The 20,101-nt window shown below is 33.2% G+C and overlaps 2 protein-coding genes across 2 annotated transcripts; one reads left to right on the forward strand and one right to left on the reverse strand.

Annotated features, from left to right (window-relative positions):
- The first annotated feature begins 1,629 nt into the window (after positions 1 to 1,629).
- Positions 1,630 to 7,086, forward strand: LOC11446632 (serine decarboxylase 1). The gene is made up of 5 exons (XM_024780662.2): positions 1,630 to 1,870; positions 1,964 to 2,195; positions 2,315 to 2,508; positions 2,597 to 2,733; positions 6,480 to 7,086. Exons 1-5 carry the CDS (start codon positions 1,651 to 1,653, stop codon positions 7,059 to 7,061), a joined length of 1,365 nt encoding a protein of 454 aa, XP_024636430.2. The 5' UTR covers positions 1,630 to 1,650; the 3' UTR covers positions 7,062 to 7,086.
- Positions 7,087 to 8,279: 1,193 nt separating this feature from the next.
- Positions 8,280 to 11,800, reverse strand: LOC11446634 (ATP-dependent DNA helicase PIF1). Its single transcript, XM_024780663.1, has 3 exons — positions 11,720 to 11,800; positions 11,430 to 11,628; positions 8,280 to 9,874 (listed from the first exon to the last, which is right to left on the reverse strand). The coding sequence occupies exons 1-3, from the start codon at positions 11,798 to 11,800 to the stop codon at positions 8,280 to 8,282; spliced, it is 1,875 nt and encodes a 624-aa protein (XP_024636431.1).
- Between the last annotated feature and the right edge of the window lie 8,301 nt (positions 11,801 to 20,101).

Consider the following 20,101-nt stretch of genomic DNA (forward strand, 5'->3'; position numbering starts at 1 on the left):
ACCCTTGTTTGTGAGTTTTAAAAAAACAAGGGAAAGGTTTTGGGGGGTTTTGAAGGACTTCATTTGTCCAATTTGAAAGTTCCCCCAAATTAGGGGGTTAAACATACAAATTGACAATTTTGCCCTCTTAATAATTCAAAATTCCAATTTTAGACATTACTAAAATTATTACAATCTTTTTTAAAAACAATTTATTCAAAACAACTTATCTATATAAAACAGCTTATTACGACCTCATTTTCAAAAACCGCTTATTCAAAACAACTTATTACGACCTCATTTTCAAAAATTGCTTATTCAAAACAACTTATTTATATAAAACAGCTTATCACGACCTCATTTTCAAAAACCGCTTATTCAAAACAACTTATTTATACAAAACAGCTTATTATGACCTCATTTTCAAAAACCGCTTATTCAAAATAGCTTATTTATACAAAACAGCTTAATACGACCTCATTTTCTAAAAGTGCTTATTCAAAACAGCTTATTTATACAAAAATGAAGATGAAAATTTTTTAAAAACTAAAAGTTATATTTTTTTTTTGAAAAGAACTAAAATAAAAAGTTGACATATTTACAAATACCAAAATCATATTTAACCCTTATATTCTTTAAAAAAAAAAAAATAGAACCCTTATATATAATGGAGGTCTTGAAGAGAAACTAAACACGCCACGAGAAGCTGAGTTAAACCAGCTAGAGAGAAAGATCAAAGAAAGAAAGGATGATGAGAAACAAACCTGCCCCACATATTCACAAGTAAGCATTTGTTTGTTCCTTTCACTATCCTTGCTTAATTAATTTGCTTCCATTAACCCTTCATAACACACCATTAATCACTTCCCTTCATTAGTAACTTTCCAATTAATCTCTGTAATAACACTACAACACAGTACATATGCATTCCATTTAACTACCAGTTTACACCTCATTCCATTAAAAGAAAAAAGTTAATTTATCTAATAACTTACTGTTATTAGATAATAAAATTTATGTGACTCATTCATATATGCATAAAAGAAAGTAAGGATCAAGTCAAATTATTTAACCGAATAATGTATAGGTCTGGTGCTAAAAAGTGATATCCATGTAATTTAGGTGTTTTACAAAATTATTTTCAATCAAAATTAAGGTACAACTGAGTAATATATCTTGTGACATAGTCAATCACAAAATAAGATTTTAGTAATTTTGATTTAGTAAGATATTAAAAATATATTATTCAATTACTACCGATCAAACCCCAATTACACTATTAAACTTGAATCAGTGTAACAATATTGTCTAATACAATTTTAATATCTGAATATATTGGTGTGTCTATTATCTAATATTGGTATAACTTCTCCCTATAAAATGGTCCTAAGTTGGAAGTGGACCTTTACCATTTTTTTGTTAAAAAAATTGCCTAATAATAATAATAATAATAATAAGGGTTTGTTAACGAATACTCTGGACACTCTTTAATCATTCTAAAATAAGCAATTATTCTTTTAAAAAATAAAATATTTTGACTTTCAATGCATTGATTGATTACACACATTTTCATAAATAATTACTCGTTAACATTTCTCTAATAATAATAATATATTAAAATCAATGTCCACATATTACAGGGATACAGTGGAGAGCTTAGAAGGAAGCAACATGACAATGGCTATCATTCCTGATGCAGAGATGTTGCCAACAGTTGTTGGCATTGCCAAACTCTCAGAAGAAGAGAGACATGCAAATATTCATGAAGAGGACATTAATAGACTTACCAACATTGCTATCACACAATGCATTGGTGAAACTGATGCCAATTTAGATGCAGTAATTGCTCACTATGTGGAGACTATAAACAAATACAACTTGTGTAACTTAGGTAGGTTTTTGATGCTTGATTTTTCTCTATATCGTTCCAATTTTATCGGTTGTCCCCGGAAGGGACTAATGCTTTGACGTAATTATATCGAAGGTTATCCCGGAAATCAAGACTTCAACTATGAAGCATTAGCACCGTTACTTCAATTTCTCTTGAACAATGCTGGAGATCCATTTCTTGGAAGCGGCTTTTCTCTCAATTCAATGACATTTGAAGTTAGTGTGCTTGATTGGTTTGCTAAACTATGGGAGATAGAGAAGGATCAGTACTGGGGATACGTCACAACTGGTGGAACGGAAGGGAATCTTCATGCGATTTTAGTAGCGTTAGTTTTTCTACATGCACCTCTTTTTCTCTATAAATAAAATTTAATTATATCTCTGCTAAAAAAAACATTAGAGAAAGATAACTGATGAGCATATTGATTTATACTTTTTTACACAGGAGAGAACAATTTCCAGATGGAATTCTATATACCTCACAAGATTCACATTATTCGATATTCAAAATTGCAAGAATGTATCGAATGCAATGTGTGAAGGTTGGCTCTTTATTATCAGGTGAAATTGATTGTGTTGAACTAGAGGCTTCTCTACTTTCCCACAAGGATAAACCAGCCATCATCAATCTAAACATAGGTATCTCCTCTTGTCTAATTAATTTATATATTTGAAAACTATATATTCACTTGTACAACACAAGTTAAAAGGGTTACTTTTATTGTAGGGACAACTTTGAAAGGTGGGATTGATGATCTTGATCTTGTAATACAAACACTAGACAAATGTGGTTTTACTCGTGATCAATTCTACATTCATTGTGATGGAGCTTTATTTGGAATCATGTTGCCTTTTATCCAACAAGTAAGTTATAGTTCTTTACATAAAATTTACTTATCAACACACACATTTCTATCGGTGGATTGAAATTAGGGTTTTGATTATTGTTGTTATAATTCATGCCATAGGTACAAAGGATTATATATGTCAAAAGGATAATGTACCTTAGAGGGTTATGTACCCGAGAGGATGATGTACCCTAGAGGGTCACCATCCAGAGTGTCACCACAATGGATGTGTTGGTTCCCTAGTCTAATGTCTAGTTGTTATGATGCATATGCTTTAGATTAGAACTAGTTTGTTAGAAGTTATAGACCAAATGAAACATACAACTGCCAAGAATATTAGCTTATTGTGATATGGTGTCTGAGAGTGCTATTGATGAGTAAGGTGAAATAGTTCTCTATGTTATGCTTATTAATACTGAACAAATTGATGTTCAAGATGCATTGAAGAAATAAGCATGGAAAGATTCTATGCTTGAGGAATTAAGTTCAATTAAGAAGAATAAAACATTGGAGCTTGTTGGTTTATCAACAGACGAGAAAGCAATTGGTGTAAAGTGGGTATACAAGCTCAAGACGAATCATGAAGGGAAAATTGTGAAGTATAAAACAAGATTGGTTGCATAGGGTTTCTTACATAGACAAAGACTTTATTACTATCACTATGAATCACTCTCACTCGTAGCAAGGCATTAGACTATAAGTTATTGCTCTAGTTTGTAGCAGGAAAGTGCCTTTATTTCATTTTGATATGAAATTATATTTTCTGAATGGTTCATTAGAAGAAACTATGTTTGTGAAGCAACCTTCAGGACTTGAAATAAAATGCAAAGAAGAAAATGTGTATAAGTTGCATAAGGATCTCTATGGCCTGAAACAAGCGCCACGAGCATAACAAAAGCATTGCCAAATTTTTGTTCAACAAGGATTAAGGAAATGCAATGTTGAGCATGTGTATATATAAAACAAAGTGAAGAAGGAAACTTATTGATCATATGCTTATATATGGATGACCTGATGGTAACTGGTAGCAACAAAGCTGAAATAGAAGAGTTTAAGTTGAGAATGAAATCTGAATTTGAGATGACAGACCTTGGGAAACTAGCTTATTTTCTAGGAATTAAATTTATGGAAACTTCAAGAGCTCTAGTTATGCATCAAGAGAAGTATGCTACTTAAATATTAAAGAAAATTGAAATGGTTAAATGCAACTCAACAATTACACCATCTGAAACAAAGATCAAAATTGAAGGGACAGGTGATGAAGAACTTGTGGATCCAACTATGTTTAGACAATTGATTGGTTCTTTGAGATATTGTGCCAAAGTAGGCTAGATATTTGTTTTGCAATAGGATTGGCTAGTAGATTCATGAGCAAGCCTATGAAAACTCACTTTCTTGTTGCAAAATGTATCCTGAGATATATTAAAGGTAAAATACAATATGGAATACTATTTCCTATTTCTCAAATGACTGAGAAATTGGAATTGGAAGGATTTTTAGATGATGATTGGTACGGAGACGAAGTAGAGAGAGAAGGAGTACAAGTGGTTACTTGTTCAAGCTTCATGGTGCACCAATCTCTTGGTGTTCCAAAAAGAAATATGTGATTGCTCTATCTAGCTGTGAGACAGAATATGTTGTCGGGTCATTGGTTACTTGTCAAGAAAACTAGCTGCAATCCCTGATGTTTGAGCTGAAGATAAGTGATAAAGTTCTAGTCAAGCTGGAATATTGATAACAAATAATTTGCTATTAACTTAGTTAAGAATCCTATCTTCCATGGCAAGAGTAAACGTATAGAAACAAGGCTTCATTTTCTGAGCGATCAAGTCAACAAGAACACGCTAAGTGTTGAGTATTGTCCTACACAAGACCAATTGGCAGACTTGGTCACAAGCTATGAAGAGAGGCCAGTTTTTGAAGTTAAGAAGAGAAATATGAACGGTGAACTTTGATAGTTTGAATTAAGGAGTATTGGTTGTATAATTCAAACTATATGCACATAAGATTATATATAGGCCATGAGGATTATGTACACCAGAGGGTTATGTGCCCCGTAGGATAATGTACCCAGAGGGTCACCACCCCAGCAGATTACCACAGAGCATGGGTTGATTCACTAATCCAGTGTATAATTGTTACGATATATACTTTATATTAACACAAGTTTGTTAAAAGTTAGTTACTAGATAGAAGTTAGTTTATAAGATTGAGTTGGATAATCTCTTTGACTAGTCATGTTGTTCTCAAGAAGATGGTCATAACATGCCACCTTCGACTAACTTGTTTTTATCTGGACCTCGAAAATGAGAACACCAAGACTAGTCGACGGATACCCATGTTCACCACCAGAAACGATGCTCCATCGCTATCCATTTACTGGAAAACTTATGAAGAATCTCCCTAGAAAAGAAAATATATGAAATACAAAGAAGAAAAGCAAAGGAAAATAAATGAGGAGAAAATCCCCAATTTATAGCCATGAAACGAGAGAGAGAGAGAGAGAGAGAGTAACGAATTAAAAGCATAGGAAAAAGTGCAAAAATTCCCCCGTAATAGGAGAGTAAAATATCAAAAGGTGGATCCCCATGAGTTATGCAAGGGCAGAGGTTCGAACCCCGGACACTCCATTTCTCCACAATTTAATTGTGTGAGTTCTAGCCATTAGGCTACTTGACCAAAAAAATAATATCAAAAGGTGGTCAAAACACTTATTGCAGAAATCTGGCATAGTACAAATAGCATGTGGATGGTGCAAACATAGCGTCGACCATCAAAACATCCTGCAAACTTTAATGGTTAAATAATCTTTACCCGGTCCATGCTCAATAAAAAAGGTAAAGGGCTCGCATAACTATGCGGATAGCAGCTAAGGAAGTCATGCACCATAAACGCTATCGGGTCCTCGATTTGATCTAATGGTTACCCCAGATAAGCTCGAACTAGAGTACCCGAAATCAATCTCAAAGAATTCCACTAGGCGGACTATATCACAGACTTGAAGCACCTGGACCGACGACCCCAGGCTCACCACACTAAGTCCAAGGTCCTAAGAGCCGAAACAATGGTAAAACGATCAGGCGGGCTGGACTGTAAGCCACTGAGGGCAAGATATTACTTGATTCCCTCAACCAATAGCTTGGAGAAACTGTTCAGGTCTAGGTCAAGGCCCAACCATAGTTGGGGCTAGACACCTCCCATAAATATTCCATAAGGACCACTACATGGACACTCATCTGACCCACACTGGAATAATGGCCCCTTAAGGCAATATGAACCATTCTGTCCGGGTTTAATGATATCTCTCAATAATCTCCTAACAACTGTCTGTTGAGGATATCTGTCCAGGTAAAGGTTCAGAGACTAAAACCCTAAACCTACCCTATAAATAATAACTCAAGGGCATTGACTCAAATACACATACATTTTACCCTAAATCACCTCCTAGATCCACAATGTTTTACAAACTTGAGTGTTTGAGTGTCTTTACATGTGCCACCCTGTTGACGAAGGTTCTACACTTGAAGACCATTCAACATCACCAACAAGACCATTCAGTGATCTCAGGTCCGATAGGATAAAAAATAATTAAAACTTTTAAATTTACAAAACAACTATGATTGATTATATGTTCAATAAAAAAAACCATAATTGTATGTAGAATTTTTTTTCTCTAACAAGGTTTCATATTTTTAAATTTCAAGATCTCAATGATTACCTAATTATGATACCATCTAAAATTTTATTTTGGTGATTTTATAGGCTCTAAGGATTAGCTTCAAGAAACCTATCGACAGTGTAACTATTTCAGGTCATAAGTTTTTGGGATGCCCATTTCCTTGTGGTGTTTTGATAACTCGTTTGAAATATATCAATGCACTATCTAGAGATGTTGAATATATTGCTTCAAGGGATGCTACAATCACAGGTAGCCGTAGTGGGCATGCTCCAATCTTTCTTTGGTATGCTCTCAAAAAAAGGGGTTTAATAGGACTCGAGAATGAAGTACATGAATGCATAACGAATGCACGTTACTTACTAAATCAACTACGTGATGCTGGAATTGGTGCAATGTTAAACGAGTTTAGCAACATAGTTGTTTTTGAGAGACCCTTTGATGATCACTTTACTCGTAGATGGAATTTAGCAAGCAATGGAAATATTGCACATGTGGTAGTGTTGAAGCACATTACTATTGAAATGCTTGACACCTTTGTTTGTGAATTTATCCAAAAACGATCGATTTGGTCTAAAGATGGACAATTTCAGCTTCCATGTATTGCAAGCGACGTTGGTTCTAGAAATTGTGCTTGTTCGATACACAGCTTATCAAGAAATTATTAGCTAGAATATATGTGATGTTAATTTAATATTGGCTCAATATTGGGTTATTGGTTACATATCTTATTCTTTTTTTAAAAAAGACGTATCTTCTTCTTTGTTCAACAATATTTATTTATTTTTAAATTGTTACTATGTGTCACCTCCATTGTACCCCTTGATATAATCATATAAGTTTCATTATACTGGTAGATGTAATAACCATTTTCATGATCTTGATAAGTTACCAAAATGGAATATTGTTTATATTTTCTTGAGAAATTTTTTGGTGAAACTTCGTTGATTTTTTTTTTTTCCTTTATGATTCTTGATCAAAGTTTCACTCAAGATTCTAGTTGAATACATTTTTACTTTTTCAATAATTTTTGTTATCATCCTCCATGGCTGATTCCGACTTCTCCTCCATTTTGTTTACCTAAAGAATCTTCTATCTAGTTTTAGCTACCTCGTTATTAATCCTCTAACCTATTTTAAAATAAGAAAAGGATCGCAATTTTTTTGGATTTCTTCTTTAAACATCAGAAGGAAACAAAAAAAACAAGAACGATTCTATACCCAAAACGAAATAAATGATCTTTTTTCTCTCTAGAAAAAAATCATCATCGTGGAGAAACTTGTTGGTAGATTCATGAAAGAAGTTCAGGTTTATGAGGCTCGTGCTTGTATATATTTAAGATTGGATCCCTTCTCGTCAGAATGTTGTGGGTCCATTTGGAAATTCACCTCTTGAAAATGGTTTTTGAAAAAGAATTTCGGTAGCCACCATTCCTACTATAAGAGTTTGTTTAACACTCTTCTAAGAAATAGCTCCTTCTGCCATCATAAAATTTAAGTTGCAAGTAAACTTTCGGTCGTCAAGGGCAACCTGCAAAATCATAATAAAAACTAGACCATTGACCCGTGCTAACGCACGTGTCATTTAAAAAGATAATATTCACTGGAAAAAATAAGACACTGTAGTTCGCGTGAATCTAAAAATTGTCGTGAATCAAAGCATAATGTCAATATCAAAGACTTTGTTATTATTTCATAATTCTAGTACGTAGTTCCTGTTACTTTAAAATAACATATAATTTTGGAAGGCAAATTGAAGTTCGTTGACATGCAAATAGTTTCAATAAGTAAGAAAATGAACAATACACAAAAAAGTCCTACACATTACGGAAAACTTCTTTGTAGACCACATTTGATGCAACATCGATATCATCGCCGTCGTCGTCATTAATCAATATTTTTAAACCACCCCTGTGATATTGCGACGTACAACTGTCCATATGAAAAAATAGGAGACGGTAGGTAGACACCAACATGTTCTAGCGACTGACCCTCACTCTTGTTAATAGTCATTGCAAATGAGACAGATATCGGAAACTGCCTTCGTTTAAATTTGAAAGGAATTCTATTATCAGATGGTGTTAGCGATAACCTTGGAATAAACACTTTCTCACCGATATTAGAACCAGATATTACCCGTCCTTCGAGCACAAATTTTCCCATCTTTGTAATGATCAATCTCGTACCGTTACATAAGCCCAAACTTTGATCCATGTTCCTGAGTAACATGACAGATGCTCCTACTTTCAGTTGCAACCGATGATTTGGCAATCCGGACGCCACAAAGGTGTTGAGGAATTCAGGAGTGTGGATGTCATCTACAACGTCACCATCTATGTTTTTATGATAAGGTGTATCGTAACTCAAATAGATTTTTTCTTCACCAGGAATCAAGTCTAACACATAATCATTAACCTGTTCAACAATGGCATTCTTTGGCGCCAATATTGCTTTACTTTGAAAATATTCTACTTTACCAATGTTTCCTAACAAATTTGGGTAAGTGCTATCAACGATAGATGCAATAGGATTACCTGAACTTGGAATAAGCAAGTCGGACGGGATAACAACAGATATGTCGACATCATTGATTTCCCCAATTGTACCATCCCCAATTGTACCATCCCCAACTCTTAAAACCCAATCAGAAAACAACTTCCTCCCCTCAATGTCTGATTCAGATGCGCTGCTTAGAAGCCTCATATTTTTTGTAAGCGTAAGGACCTCACAGTACCTCCACAAATGAGATGAGTTAATTGAAGCATTGACAACTTCTGGCCTCGTACTTCCTGGCATTACCGGTAATATTTGTCTGAAATCTCCACCTAACACAACAACCTTACCACCAAATGGTATGTCCTTGTTTCTTTTGTCAACGGTCTTAAGAACATCTCTCAAAGATCGATCAAGTGCTTCGAAACAATGCTTGTGCATCATTGGCGCTTCATCCCATATGATAAGTTTAGCCTTGATCGGCAGCGATGCCAACGGTGTATTTGGTGTAACTCCACACATAGAGCATTTGTCTATTGTAAAAGGGATACTGAATCTTGAATGTGCAGTTCTTCCATCGGGTATAAGCAAGGCAGCAATCCCACTTGATGCACATGCTAAAACAATCTCACCATCAGACCTCAAAGCAGCACATAAAGCCCTCCAAATAAATGTCTTCCCAGTACCACCATAACCATACAGGAAGAACAACCCAGGTTTGTCTTCCTTAACTCTTGTCATTATTTTATCATATACATTACGTTGCTCTGAAGTCATGGTTGACATCATCCGGTCATGTTGAGCAGCTAGTACAGGCCTATTATAACTCATCTCATCGTGAATCAACCTACTCTCAACATCCGGTACTAAAGATGCATCCGCCTTTGGCATTGGAGGAAAATCAGACAAACTCTTTCCAAAACTTTGCAACATCGTTTCTAGTTCGGCCAACGCATACGCCTTCAACTGCTCATGAGTCAACCGTAAATCTGGGAAACAAATAAGGTTTGTTAAAAATCAGCGTGACTTAAGAATTGGCATGTAAATAGGGAAGTGGCGCAGAACAAAGGGATGTAGTTGAAGTGGAATAAAATTATGCTCAACATTTTTGGATAAAGATTAATATGAATAAAATGAAATTAATATTTTTGATGGGGCATTTTTTTTACTTAAGAATAACCATAGTTGACTCGCCAAAACATATTTTAGAGATGTGGATGAAATCCCCTACTTATTTGAATGAGAGAAATAAGGATTTTAGTTTGTTTCCACCAAAAAGTTAGTTTAGAGATGGATGAAGTCTCTTAGTTACTTGAATGAGAAGAATTAGGATTTTTAGTTTGTTTCCACCCAAAATATATTTTAGAGATGTGGATGAAATCCCCTACTTATTTGAATGAGAGAAATAAGGATTTTAGTTTGTTTCCACCAAAAAGTTAGTTTAGAGATGTGGATGAAATCTCTTAGTTACTTGAATGAGAGAAATTAGGATTAGGATTTTAATTTGTTTCCACCTAAAACATATTTTAGAGATGTGGATGAAATATTTAGTAGTTACTTGAATGAGAGGAATTAGAATTTTTAGTTTATTTCCACCCAAAACATATTTTAGAGATGTAGATGAAATCCCCTAATTATTTGAATGAGAGAAATAAGAATTTTAGTTTGTTTGCACCAAAAAGTTACTTTAGAGATGTGGATGAAATCTCTTAGTTACTTGAATGAGAGAAATTAGGATTAGGAATTTAGTTTGTTTCCACCCAAAACATATTTTAGAGATGTGGATGAAATCCCCTACATATTTGAATGAGAGAAATAAGAATTTTAATTTGTTTCCACCAAAAAGTTACTTTAGTGATGTGGATGAAATCTCTTGGTTACTTGAATGAAAGAAATTAGGATTAGGATTTTAGTTTGTTTCCACCTAAAAAATATTTTAGAGATGTGGATGAAATCTTTAGTAGTTACTTGAATGAGAGGAATTAGGATTTTTAGTTTGTTTCCACCCAAAACATATTTTAGAGATGTGGATGAAATCCCGTAATTATTTGAATGAGAAAAATAAGGATTTTAGTTTGTTTCCACCAAAAAGTTACTTTAGAGATGTGGATGAAATTTCTTAGTTACTTGAATGAGAGAAATTAGGATTAAGATTTTAGTTTGATTCCACCCAAAACATATTTTAGAGATTAGAATTAGTAATTGTTAGTAATAATGTTACTAAAAGTGTCACCAAAAGGCAGTAATTGTTACTAATAATGTTACTAAAAGCTATGCTACTAAAATGCTTCAATAACAAATATAGTTTGAGCAGCAGAAATACAAATATATAAATCAAAAACCAAAGCAAGCAAGGCTAAATTATTTATGAAATTCAAGGGACATTTGCTAAATTCAAAGACAAAAAAATAGATGCTTCCAAAACTCTAAGAAACTAAAACTTAAAATTCAAAGTGGAAAGGTGTTGCACAATTTATCTAAACATGGACTAATTGTAAATAACATCAAGGTAGATGGTATCATGTGACCCAACCATCGGAGCACCTCCTATGATCTTCACACCTTCACGGAGCCTGCGAGCTTCCACAAACCTATTCCAACGCCGTCCTATCTTGAAGTGTTCATAAGGAAAAGTTACAAAATTTAGCTCACACACCCATAAGTTACCGCAATCGTCGATAATATTCACAGTTGTCTTGAGTGTATCAAGCATCTGCGGAACATTGCCGGTGTAAAGTAGAATCTGCAAAATTAGAAATCCATGTAACTTATATCATACCATGCAACCTTTAGTAACATCATAATCAGTTAATTTTTTTTTCGAAATTAAGAACCATGTTAGTGATATTGTGACGATAAGCGAGAAGAGATGTTATTGGGGGGAGATAGTCATCGAAAGTTGCTTGCAAATTCATCTTGTCAAGAAGGAAATGCATAGGGGGATAAAAAACCGGGTAGGGGATACTCTTGTGAAACCTATCAGTCAACTGTATATTGTGAGAAAAAATGCTTCGTTTACTGTGTCGACCAATACTTCAAACTTGTTGGACTTAGGATCAGTCAATATTGCCTAGCGCCCAATTTGATCTCCAAAATCACCGCCAAACATGTTTGGCAAGCATATTGCACCCTAAAAAAATAACAAACAAAAACATCACAAACGTTGATAAAATAGAATGCAAATAATTAAGAATAGGTATATTTCACAAAAAACACATACATCATCAATGTCATATTCAATGATATATGATCTATATTTCAGTCTCAGCTTGTTGATTGCTTTGTCAAGATCGGAAAGAGGGTTTTTCACCAACGGACCTACAAAAGATTAAAAGGGATTGAAAGAATGATTTATACTTTACACCAACGAGGAATAAGAGAAAAAGTCTATATATTTAGTATAAACCAGAGTGGAATGAAGATATGGTGACCGGTGAGGCAGTGGTATGACAGCAAAGTCTGAATGTTTCTGGAAGCCATGTTGATTAAGAAATTTCGGTTTAAGAGAAAGGTATGATTTTAGAAAGAGATTTCGGTTTAGGAGAAAGGATTAAAATATATTGGTGAGGGTTTGGAGGAGGGGAGTTAGGAGATATGGTTTATGGAAATCAATTAGATAGGTTTTAGGAGGAGTGAAGTTAGGAAATCATGGTTAGGGTTTGGAGGAGGGGAATTAGGAAATATGGTTAGATTTTGAAGGAGGGAAAAGTTGCTAAAATATTAGGTTAAAATATTAGATAGGTTTTAGGAGGAGTGAAGTTAGGAAATATGGTTAGATTTTGAAGGAGGGAAAAGTTGCTAAAATATTAGGTTAAAATATTAGATAGGTTTTAGGAGGAGTGAAGTTAGGAAATCATGGTTAGGGTTTGGAGGAGGGGAATTAGGAAATATGGTTAGGTTTTGAAGGATGGAAAAGTTGCTAAAATATTAGGTTAAAATATTAGATAGGTTTTAGGAGGAGTGAAGTTAGGAAATCATGGTTAGGGTTTGGAGGAGGGGAATTAGGAAATATGGTTAGGTTTTGAAGGAGGGAAAAGTTGCTAAAATATTAGGTTAAAATTAGGGGCAACAAAGCTTTATTTAGGAATAAGAAGATAACAAATGACGAATTCTTATAGGTCAACATATAATCTTTGGTTGCCTAAAAATATCACATGACCTTTTTAATCGATTTCCAATGACCCAAAAGGTTGCTCAAATATCTCTATAAGAAATTAACTACAAAAGAATATATCAACGGATGCAAACTTGAGCATCAATTAAACAACCAACAACAGAAGCATATGGGACTTTTTCCCTTTTAGTAGTTTCTTTAGGCAAATTCTATGGTACATCCACTCTTTAAATTTATAGTTAAATGAGTTGTTTTTTTTAAAAAAAAATATTATTTTTTAGCATTCATAATTATAATAACTAAATCTTATTCATCAAAAGTGTCAATGAAATAATTTTTTATTTTTTTAAATTTTTATCACTCATAATTGAGAACATTCATTATTTTTTACGATAATATGTAAAAAAAAATTACTATGATTCTTATAAACAATTAAATGATGTTTTTTCTTATGAAATGTTGTTATATAGAATATAAATATTGACAAATAGTTATTTACTACATAAAAAATGATCGTTCATTCATAAAATTAAAAAGCAGGAGTACCGGTACACCTCATTTTGTGAGTGTACAGTAGAAGTTCCTTTTCTTTTATCATTTTGAGGACATTCAAATTTAGTCACCTATTTTAATAGGCGCAATGCATGGGGGATCAAGAATGCATATTAAATCGTTTAAGGATATATCCCTTTTGAGACAATCTTAGAACACCACGTATCATATCACGAAAAATTTGAATGCCTAAAACAACTGAAGCATCACCAAGGTCCTTCGTATCAAAGTGGCTACTCAACATCAGTCTTGTCTCATTAAAAAGGTTAATGCAACTGCTAGAAAAAAAAAGAACACCGTTGACATATATATAGCACGAAAATTATGAAGTTTCTCCCACTTGTCTTTAAATAAATGCACTGGTCTGAAGTGTTTTATTTTTTATTTTCTTAAAGGAAAAGAAATTTTTATTAGAATAAATTGCAACCCAAAACATAAGCTATGCTAAGAGATGCAATGATAAACAGTACAAGAATAACATGAGTGGGTTGAGCCTCACGGTTTCACCACCAAACAACTACAAGACAACACCTTGTTGGAAATTAAGGTTAAAATAGACTATAGTGAATAAGTGCTATCATCACCCCCTTGCCACCTTGAGAAACCACACCTATACCTCCAGCAGTGAGAGAAAAGGAACCACTAGGCTTCATTATAAGACAACATTATAAGACATGGAAGCTAATTCATCATGCATGTCATTTATCCAACAAGAAGAATGGGAACAAGAGGTTGCTTCATTAAAAGTGGAAAGATCGTCATCATCATGGAGATCCAACTTGTGCTCTTAAAAGGTATACACGATATAATCCTTTGGGGTACAAGGTTGCGTACTCTCTAAGATCGTCTCAATGGAACTAATTCAGCAATATCATTTTGTTCAACTTCATTTCCTTAAATATGTGTTACTAACTTAGACACACTTAAAACCATTAATAAGGTCTAGCAAGAGTGCACGTTTTTATTTGAACAAAAAAACCGTTCATCTTTATTATTTAAAATTAATAATTTGAGTTGAGGGTTACTTTTGTAACTTCTATTAAAAATTATTCGTTAACTTGCACCTACTTTGCCAACTTAGACTCGCTTTCTTATAAACATATTTATGTTTTAGAAACAATGTAATTCTTTTCGATATACAGTTATTTGTGATTTTCTTCACGAAGTGGTGATAACGGTAAGATTTTCTGTACATAATGTTCTGTTGCAGATATGGTAGAATTTTACGGTGCTTAGCTTTATATTAAGAAGTGTATAATACATACCTATATTTTCAATCAGAGTGGACATGATTAGAAAAGTGAATATTTTTTTTAATCTTTCCATACTTTGGTGTTAAAGAATTATTTTGGAGCATCTTTGATTCATATTAGCCCTTGAACTAGACCTTATCTGATTTGCTGACATTCATTCAAAAATATGAAAACATGTATCTTTGTGGAGTTATATAAAAATACGGGGCCTCTTAATACTTTTAAATTTCGTGACGCCATAGTATAGTTTTAACTGATTTTGTGACTAACTGTAGTGAAATTCAAGCTCATAATATGGGTTCTTTGCCCTACGGAAATAAATACAATGCTAATTTCACGGTCTATTGATTTCTACTTAACACTAGTATGAAGAAAGACATCAAGTCTGGACCGTTTAATAGTTTTTGACTAAGTATACAAATCATGTTTGCTGCTCCAAATCTAAAATAGCAGTGATGTCATAGTGTTAATTAACTAACATCTGACAAGATACAATTATTGCTCAAATTCCTATTTTGATTTTCGGGCTATTGGTAGGTAGTGAGTGTGCGCATCTGTTTATCGTTATTTACACACGTTCCAGAGCAAAATTTAGCGGAAATTTCTTGCTACTGCGTCCATGTGAATGTGAGTCTGACATGGTGATAAGTCATAGTTTAGATGGTTTTTAAGTGTTTATTTTAATAGAATTTTGTTTGTTTAAGTTTTTTTTTTAGAATTATTTTACTACAAATTTGTTCGTTTTATTTTCAGGATCTCAAATGATGGATGATCAAGTCTTTGAGCAAAAGAATGGATTAAGATGCATGATTGAAGCTTGTTTGAGAAGAAAGCTAAAAAGAGGGAAATTCTATCAATCTATCGCGCACGGTCGTGCCTACCATTGCATTGACCGTGCGCCCCTCTTAAAGAAGTCGTGCCAAGCAATGCTGAGAGATACGCACCGACCATGCATGTGAGACGCACGACCGTGCGCGATCCCAACCTCTAAAATGGTGTTGAATTGGTGCATATTTATGTGATGATTTGGTGCATATTTATGTGCTGATTTAGTGCAAATTTATGTTCCGATTTGGGCTGTTTTTATGACCAATTTTAGTGTCTTATAATGTGCAACTATTTCCTTTTCTAGAGGTTGGCTTTTGCTATATATAGAGAAAGCAATCAGACTTGTAAATCATCTTTGAATCTAGAAATATTTGTGACAGTTGTTTTCCATTGAATCAAATTGATCAAAGCTTTATTTTCTTGTTCTTTAATTCCTTGTTCTTTACAATTCCGCACTTTTACATTCAGCAATCTACTTCCATGTCTTTCTATTCCGTCAATTTAATTTCTTCATCTACCATGACCATGAGTGAGTAGATCTCTAGGTCTTGGGATTGTTGGATGAGTCTAATGGCTTAAATCCTATCAAACCAAACCTAGAACCTACTCTTATATTGATCTATTTTCTAATCTAATCACATAGTTTTTAAACTCAATAAAAAGTATTGAACGATGGACCGAAAGGTGAAGTCCAATAACTGTTATTTCATCATCTCAATCGAAAGAAGAATTTTGATATTAGAACAAATGTGATTAGACAAGACAACACAAAACTTGATGGGAACACCCCATATGAATAGTTTTGTGAAGTATTGAGATTTTTAGGGTTTCGTTCTTAAAGAATTTCAATAACAATCAACCATGAGAATAGGCATGGTTGTTATTGAAATACATTCATGGAGACCGAAAGGAGATATCAAATACCTTAGAGAAACCTATCTTTAGAAAATAAATCTAACAAAAGAGGAAAATATAGGTTTGGATTGAGAGTGATTTGTCGTTATGACGAACCAATAATCCCGAGCCGTTTTTAAATTCTGAATTTTATTTCAACGCTTCGTTAAACCTCTAAACTTTGATCTTTTCAGCTAATCATAATTAGAAAGAAAATTGGTAATTACAACAACTCTTTGTGGAACGATATTTTACTGCTTCGATAGAACCGTACGCTTGCGGATTTCGCTATAGCTATCACATGGTTTTGAGTGGATGCACAAACATGTTATGAGTTGGTACTAGGTGCTAATGTTATAGATGTCTGGAATTTCAGCTTTTTTCATCAGTTCGATATTATGGAAGAAACATTGGCGTATCATTTACATATATTGTGAAAAACTGTAGGAGCAGTTCCTTAACTTCCAATTACAATATAGCCTTTGTGTGACATGTAACATTCTAATTTATATAATTTTCTTTGATAACATTATTACCCGTGCTGAAAGTTCCATGCTCACCAGTTACCACTTGTAAGGACAACTAGAAAACAATAGCTTAGCTTTTCTTTTAATTCCTGTCACATTCCCTGAGTTGAAATTACCTAGGTACATGAATGTGTTTGCTACAACTTTCAACACTAAACATTATGGCCAAGACACGAATAACGTGGAATATGATTCTAGCTCTATTGGGACACTTTGATATCTTTCCAAAGCTTGATTGTGAGAGGAGACATGAGAGATATCGATGCGAAAATAAAAGAAGAAGAATAGGACGCTGCTCATGATGATGCTAAAATTTCGTATGAGGTGTGTTTTATCTTGTTTTCCCCTGTCACCAGCTCTGAGTTGGAAAAGTTGATAAAATATTTACATTCTATTTAATGGAATTGTATCTTCTCCTCTTTTTATGTACAAGATTTTGTTGCTTCTGAATAAGTATAACAAATCTGTTTTCTGTTTTCCTTAGTGCAAGTATAACAAACATATCCAGGCATAGCTGACTCTAGCTTAGTTATGATCTGCCCATATTAATTTTTAAGAAGTTTAGAAGTTGGCGGAGTGGATACATTTGAAGGTACTTCGACGCTTAAATCAGTAATGTGTTATGATCTCGATAGGATAGGTATCCACATCAGAAAATTAATATTGGTCCACTAGTAGACCAAGTGGCTTATGAGCAAGGACTTGAGAAGGTTTACACTAGAAAGAAGAAATGAGAGTGTCGATTACGCATGTTTTGTGATTAGCCTCCCTAATCAAGTTGGTTATTTGTGTTGTATGTCTCTTGTCTTATATCAATGTTAAATAACATCCTCATAATTTCTTAGTATTTTCTTACTCTACAGTAGATGATTATCTTTGAGGAGTCATCTGACACTTTATATTAATATGTATCGATGATGATGAGTTTAATTTCCATATTTAAATAAACATACAATTAAGTTAAAGATGATTTATCACCTAAAAAAAAGTTAAAAGATAATTTATGCTTATTTTCCATTTTAAATACAAATTCTTTTAAGAAAAAAAAAAAAAGTGATATCCAACTCGGACAAACACTTCTAAAGTCTATTGACAATTTATTTACTCTTGTTGCTTTAGTAGCCATATTTGCAATCAAACGTGTCTTTTTTATTTCTTGTACCAAAAAAAAAAAAGCTATCAGTGCCTTCATGCAATAATACATGATGTCCAATTCCAAAAGGGACAAATGGCCTACCAAATATATTGTCCGACCAATTAAAAACTCTCACATAACCTACTTTTGGTGAAATTGTAGTCACTGATATGAGCAGCCTCATTTTTATATTTTTTTTATGAGAAGCGTTTGATGAATAATTAGCACATTATTAAGAAAAAGGGGATCCTGCGATGATGACATGCAAAGGCTGTGGAAGTTTTAAGATTCCTTCTCAAATATTATACACAAGCTCACATGAATCACTTTCATTTACATAATCTTATATATTTGTAAGTAAACGAGGCAACTGCTTCGTCATTATATGGTGACTTAACTATTTTCTAAAATCAAATTTGTAGGGACCTATAATGTCAATGTAAAGTAGGTTAAATTTTCTATCAGCAAAATTATCAATACATTATTGACGTGTATATATAAGGATTTAAAAGAACCAAATGTCAATAAAAAATTCAGTTTTAAGTTACAATATTATCTCTATTATTTTGTCAAATATTGCATGAATTAAATCATCACAAACATATGGCCAAAGGTTAAAATATATTTCTTCATGGTGCCCCAGACAAATATATAGAGTTTTGCCTTTTTAATTATTTGAATGTCTTTCTTCTTGTATTTTTTGTTGTAAATTAAAAGATTCATTCATAATTATGATGATTCTCTAAAAATATATTTTCAATAGAATTAATCAAAACAAATTAAAAATAAATTTATCTATAGGGTACCTAATTGGTAAAACTAATCATTTTAATACCCCTGTCACCAGGGGCAGTTTTACCACCCAGCTAGCCTGGGCTCGACCCATACTCAGTGGTGGATCTCTTTAGGGATGCATGGGAACCATGATATCCTCTAGATAATCTATAAATACTCTATTAGCCGTTGTATATCATATGTGTCTATGCAGCGCATTGGAAAGTGAAGTTAAAATGTATTTTTTTTTTATTTTTATTCACTGAAAAAACGTTTAATGGGACTCAAACCAGCAACCACACAGTGTGCTCATGCAAACTCAACAAATTGGACTACTTACAATTTGTGTATTCTGTATGTAACAATTTATATAATTCTATATATTTAGCAACCCCAAAAAATATATGCCCAGACCCGCCACAACCCATACTTTCTTTATATCACATATAAATTTACGGTCAAAATTTTGCCCAACTCTATAAAATTCTTAGCTCCGTCATTGCCTATCACCCTTGCTCTAAAGATATTGGTTAATAAATCGTAAAAGAAAAAATTATTTTGAGAATACAATATAGTAACATTGTTTTCTTATACCCCCTCTGTTTCAAAATGGGTGTCGTTTTAGCCAAAAAAAATATTTTAAAATAAATGTCACTTTCAGTTTTCAATATAATAATAACTTTTTCTTTTCAATTGTATCCTTTCAATTAATACTAAATTACACTACTTCCAAAGTATTATTTTTCTTTAATGAAAAACAAACCAATAGTTGATTAGGATAATTTGGTAAAATTGCTATGACATTTGACTACTTTATTTCATTCCTTAATATGTGTGCAATTGACTAAACACTCATCTTGAAACGGAGGGATTAAAAACTTACCATACTTTTGATACCTTAATAAATACGTCAAGGCCACTTATCAGCATTATTCAAAAGATAAAAACCATTTGATTCTTGTTTTCTAAAAAAAAATAATGAATGTAGACCACCCATTTATAAATGCTTATGTCCTTTTCAATTGTAATTAAAGGCGGCCTTAAAGAAAATTAATGGCATCTGTGTAGTCAGCCATTGAACCATATCTATACTCCAGCATGATATGAAACTCATATGAGATTTTATTTTATATTTGCTG

The sequence above is a fragment of the Medicago truncatula genome, chromosome 4, assembly GCF_003473485.1.
Source record: "Medicago truncatula cultivar Jemalong A17 chromosome 4, MtrunA17r5.0-ANR, whole genome shotgun sequence".
Lineage (NCBI taxonomy): Eukaryota > Viridiplantae > Streptophyta > Magnoliopsida > Fabales > Fabaceae > Medicago > Medicago truncatula.

What these genes read in the sequence shown, in the direction of transcription:
- LOC11446632 (XM_024780662.2), top strand. Translation starts at nt 1,651, where the DNA reads ATGACAATGGCTATCATTCCTGATGCAGAGATGTTGCCAACAGTTGTT. An exon ending in CTTCATGCGATTTTAGTAGC is followed by an intron (nt 2,196 to 2,314) that starts GTTAGTTTTTCT and finishes TTTTTTACACAG; the next exon opens with GAGAGAACAATTTCCAGATG. An exon ending in CATCATCAATCTAAACATAG is followed by an intron (nt 2,509 to 2,596) that starts GTATCTCCTCTT and finishes CTTTTATTGTAG; the next exon opens with GGACAACTTTGAAAGGTGGG.
- LOC11446634 (XM_024780663.1), bottom strand. Translation starts at nt 11,800, where the DNA reads ATGAATTTGCAAGCAACTTTCGATGACTATCTCCCCCCAATAACATCT. An exon ending in GTCACAATATCACTAACATG is followed by an intron (nt 11,629 to 11,719) that starts GTTCTTAATTTC and finishes CTAATTTTGCAG; the next exon opens with ATTCTACTTTACACCGGCAA. An exon ending in AGGTGTGAAGATCATAGGAG is followed by an intron (nt 9,875 to 11,429) that starts GTGCTCCGATGG and finishes TTTGTTTCCCAG; the next exon opens with ATTTACGGTTGACTCATGAG.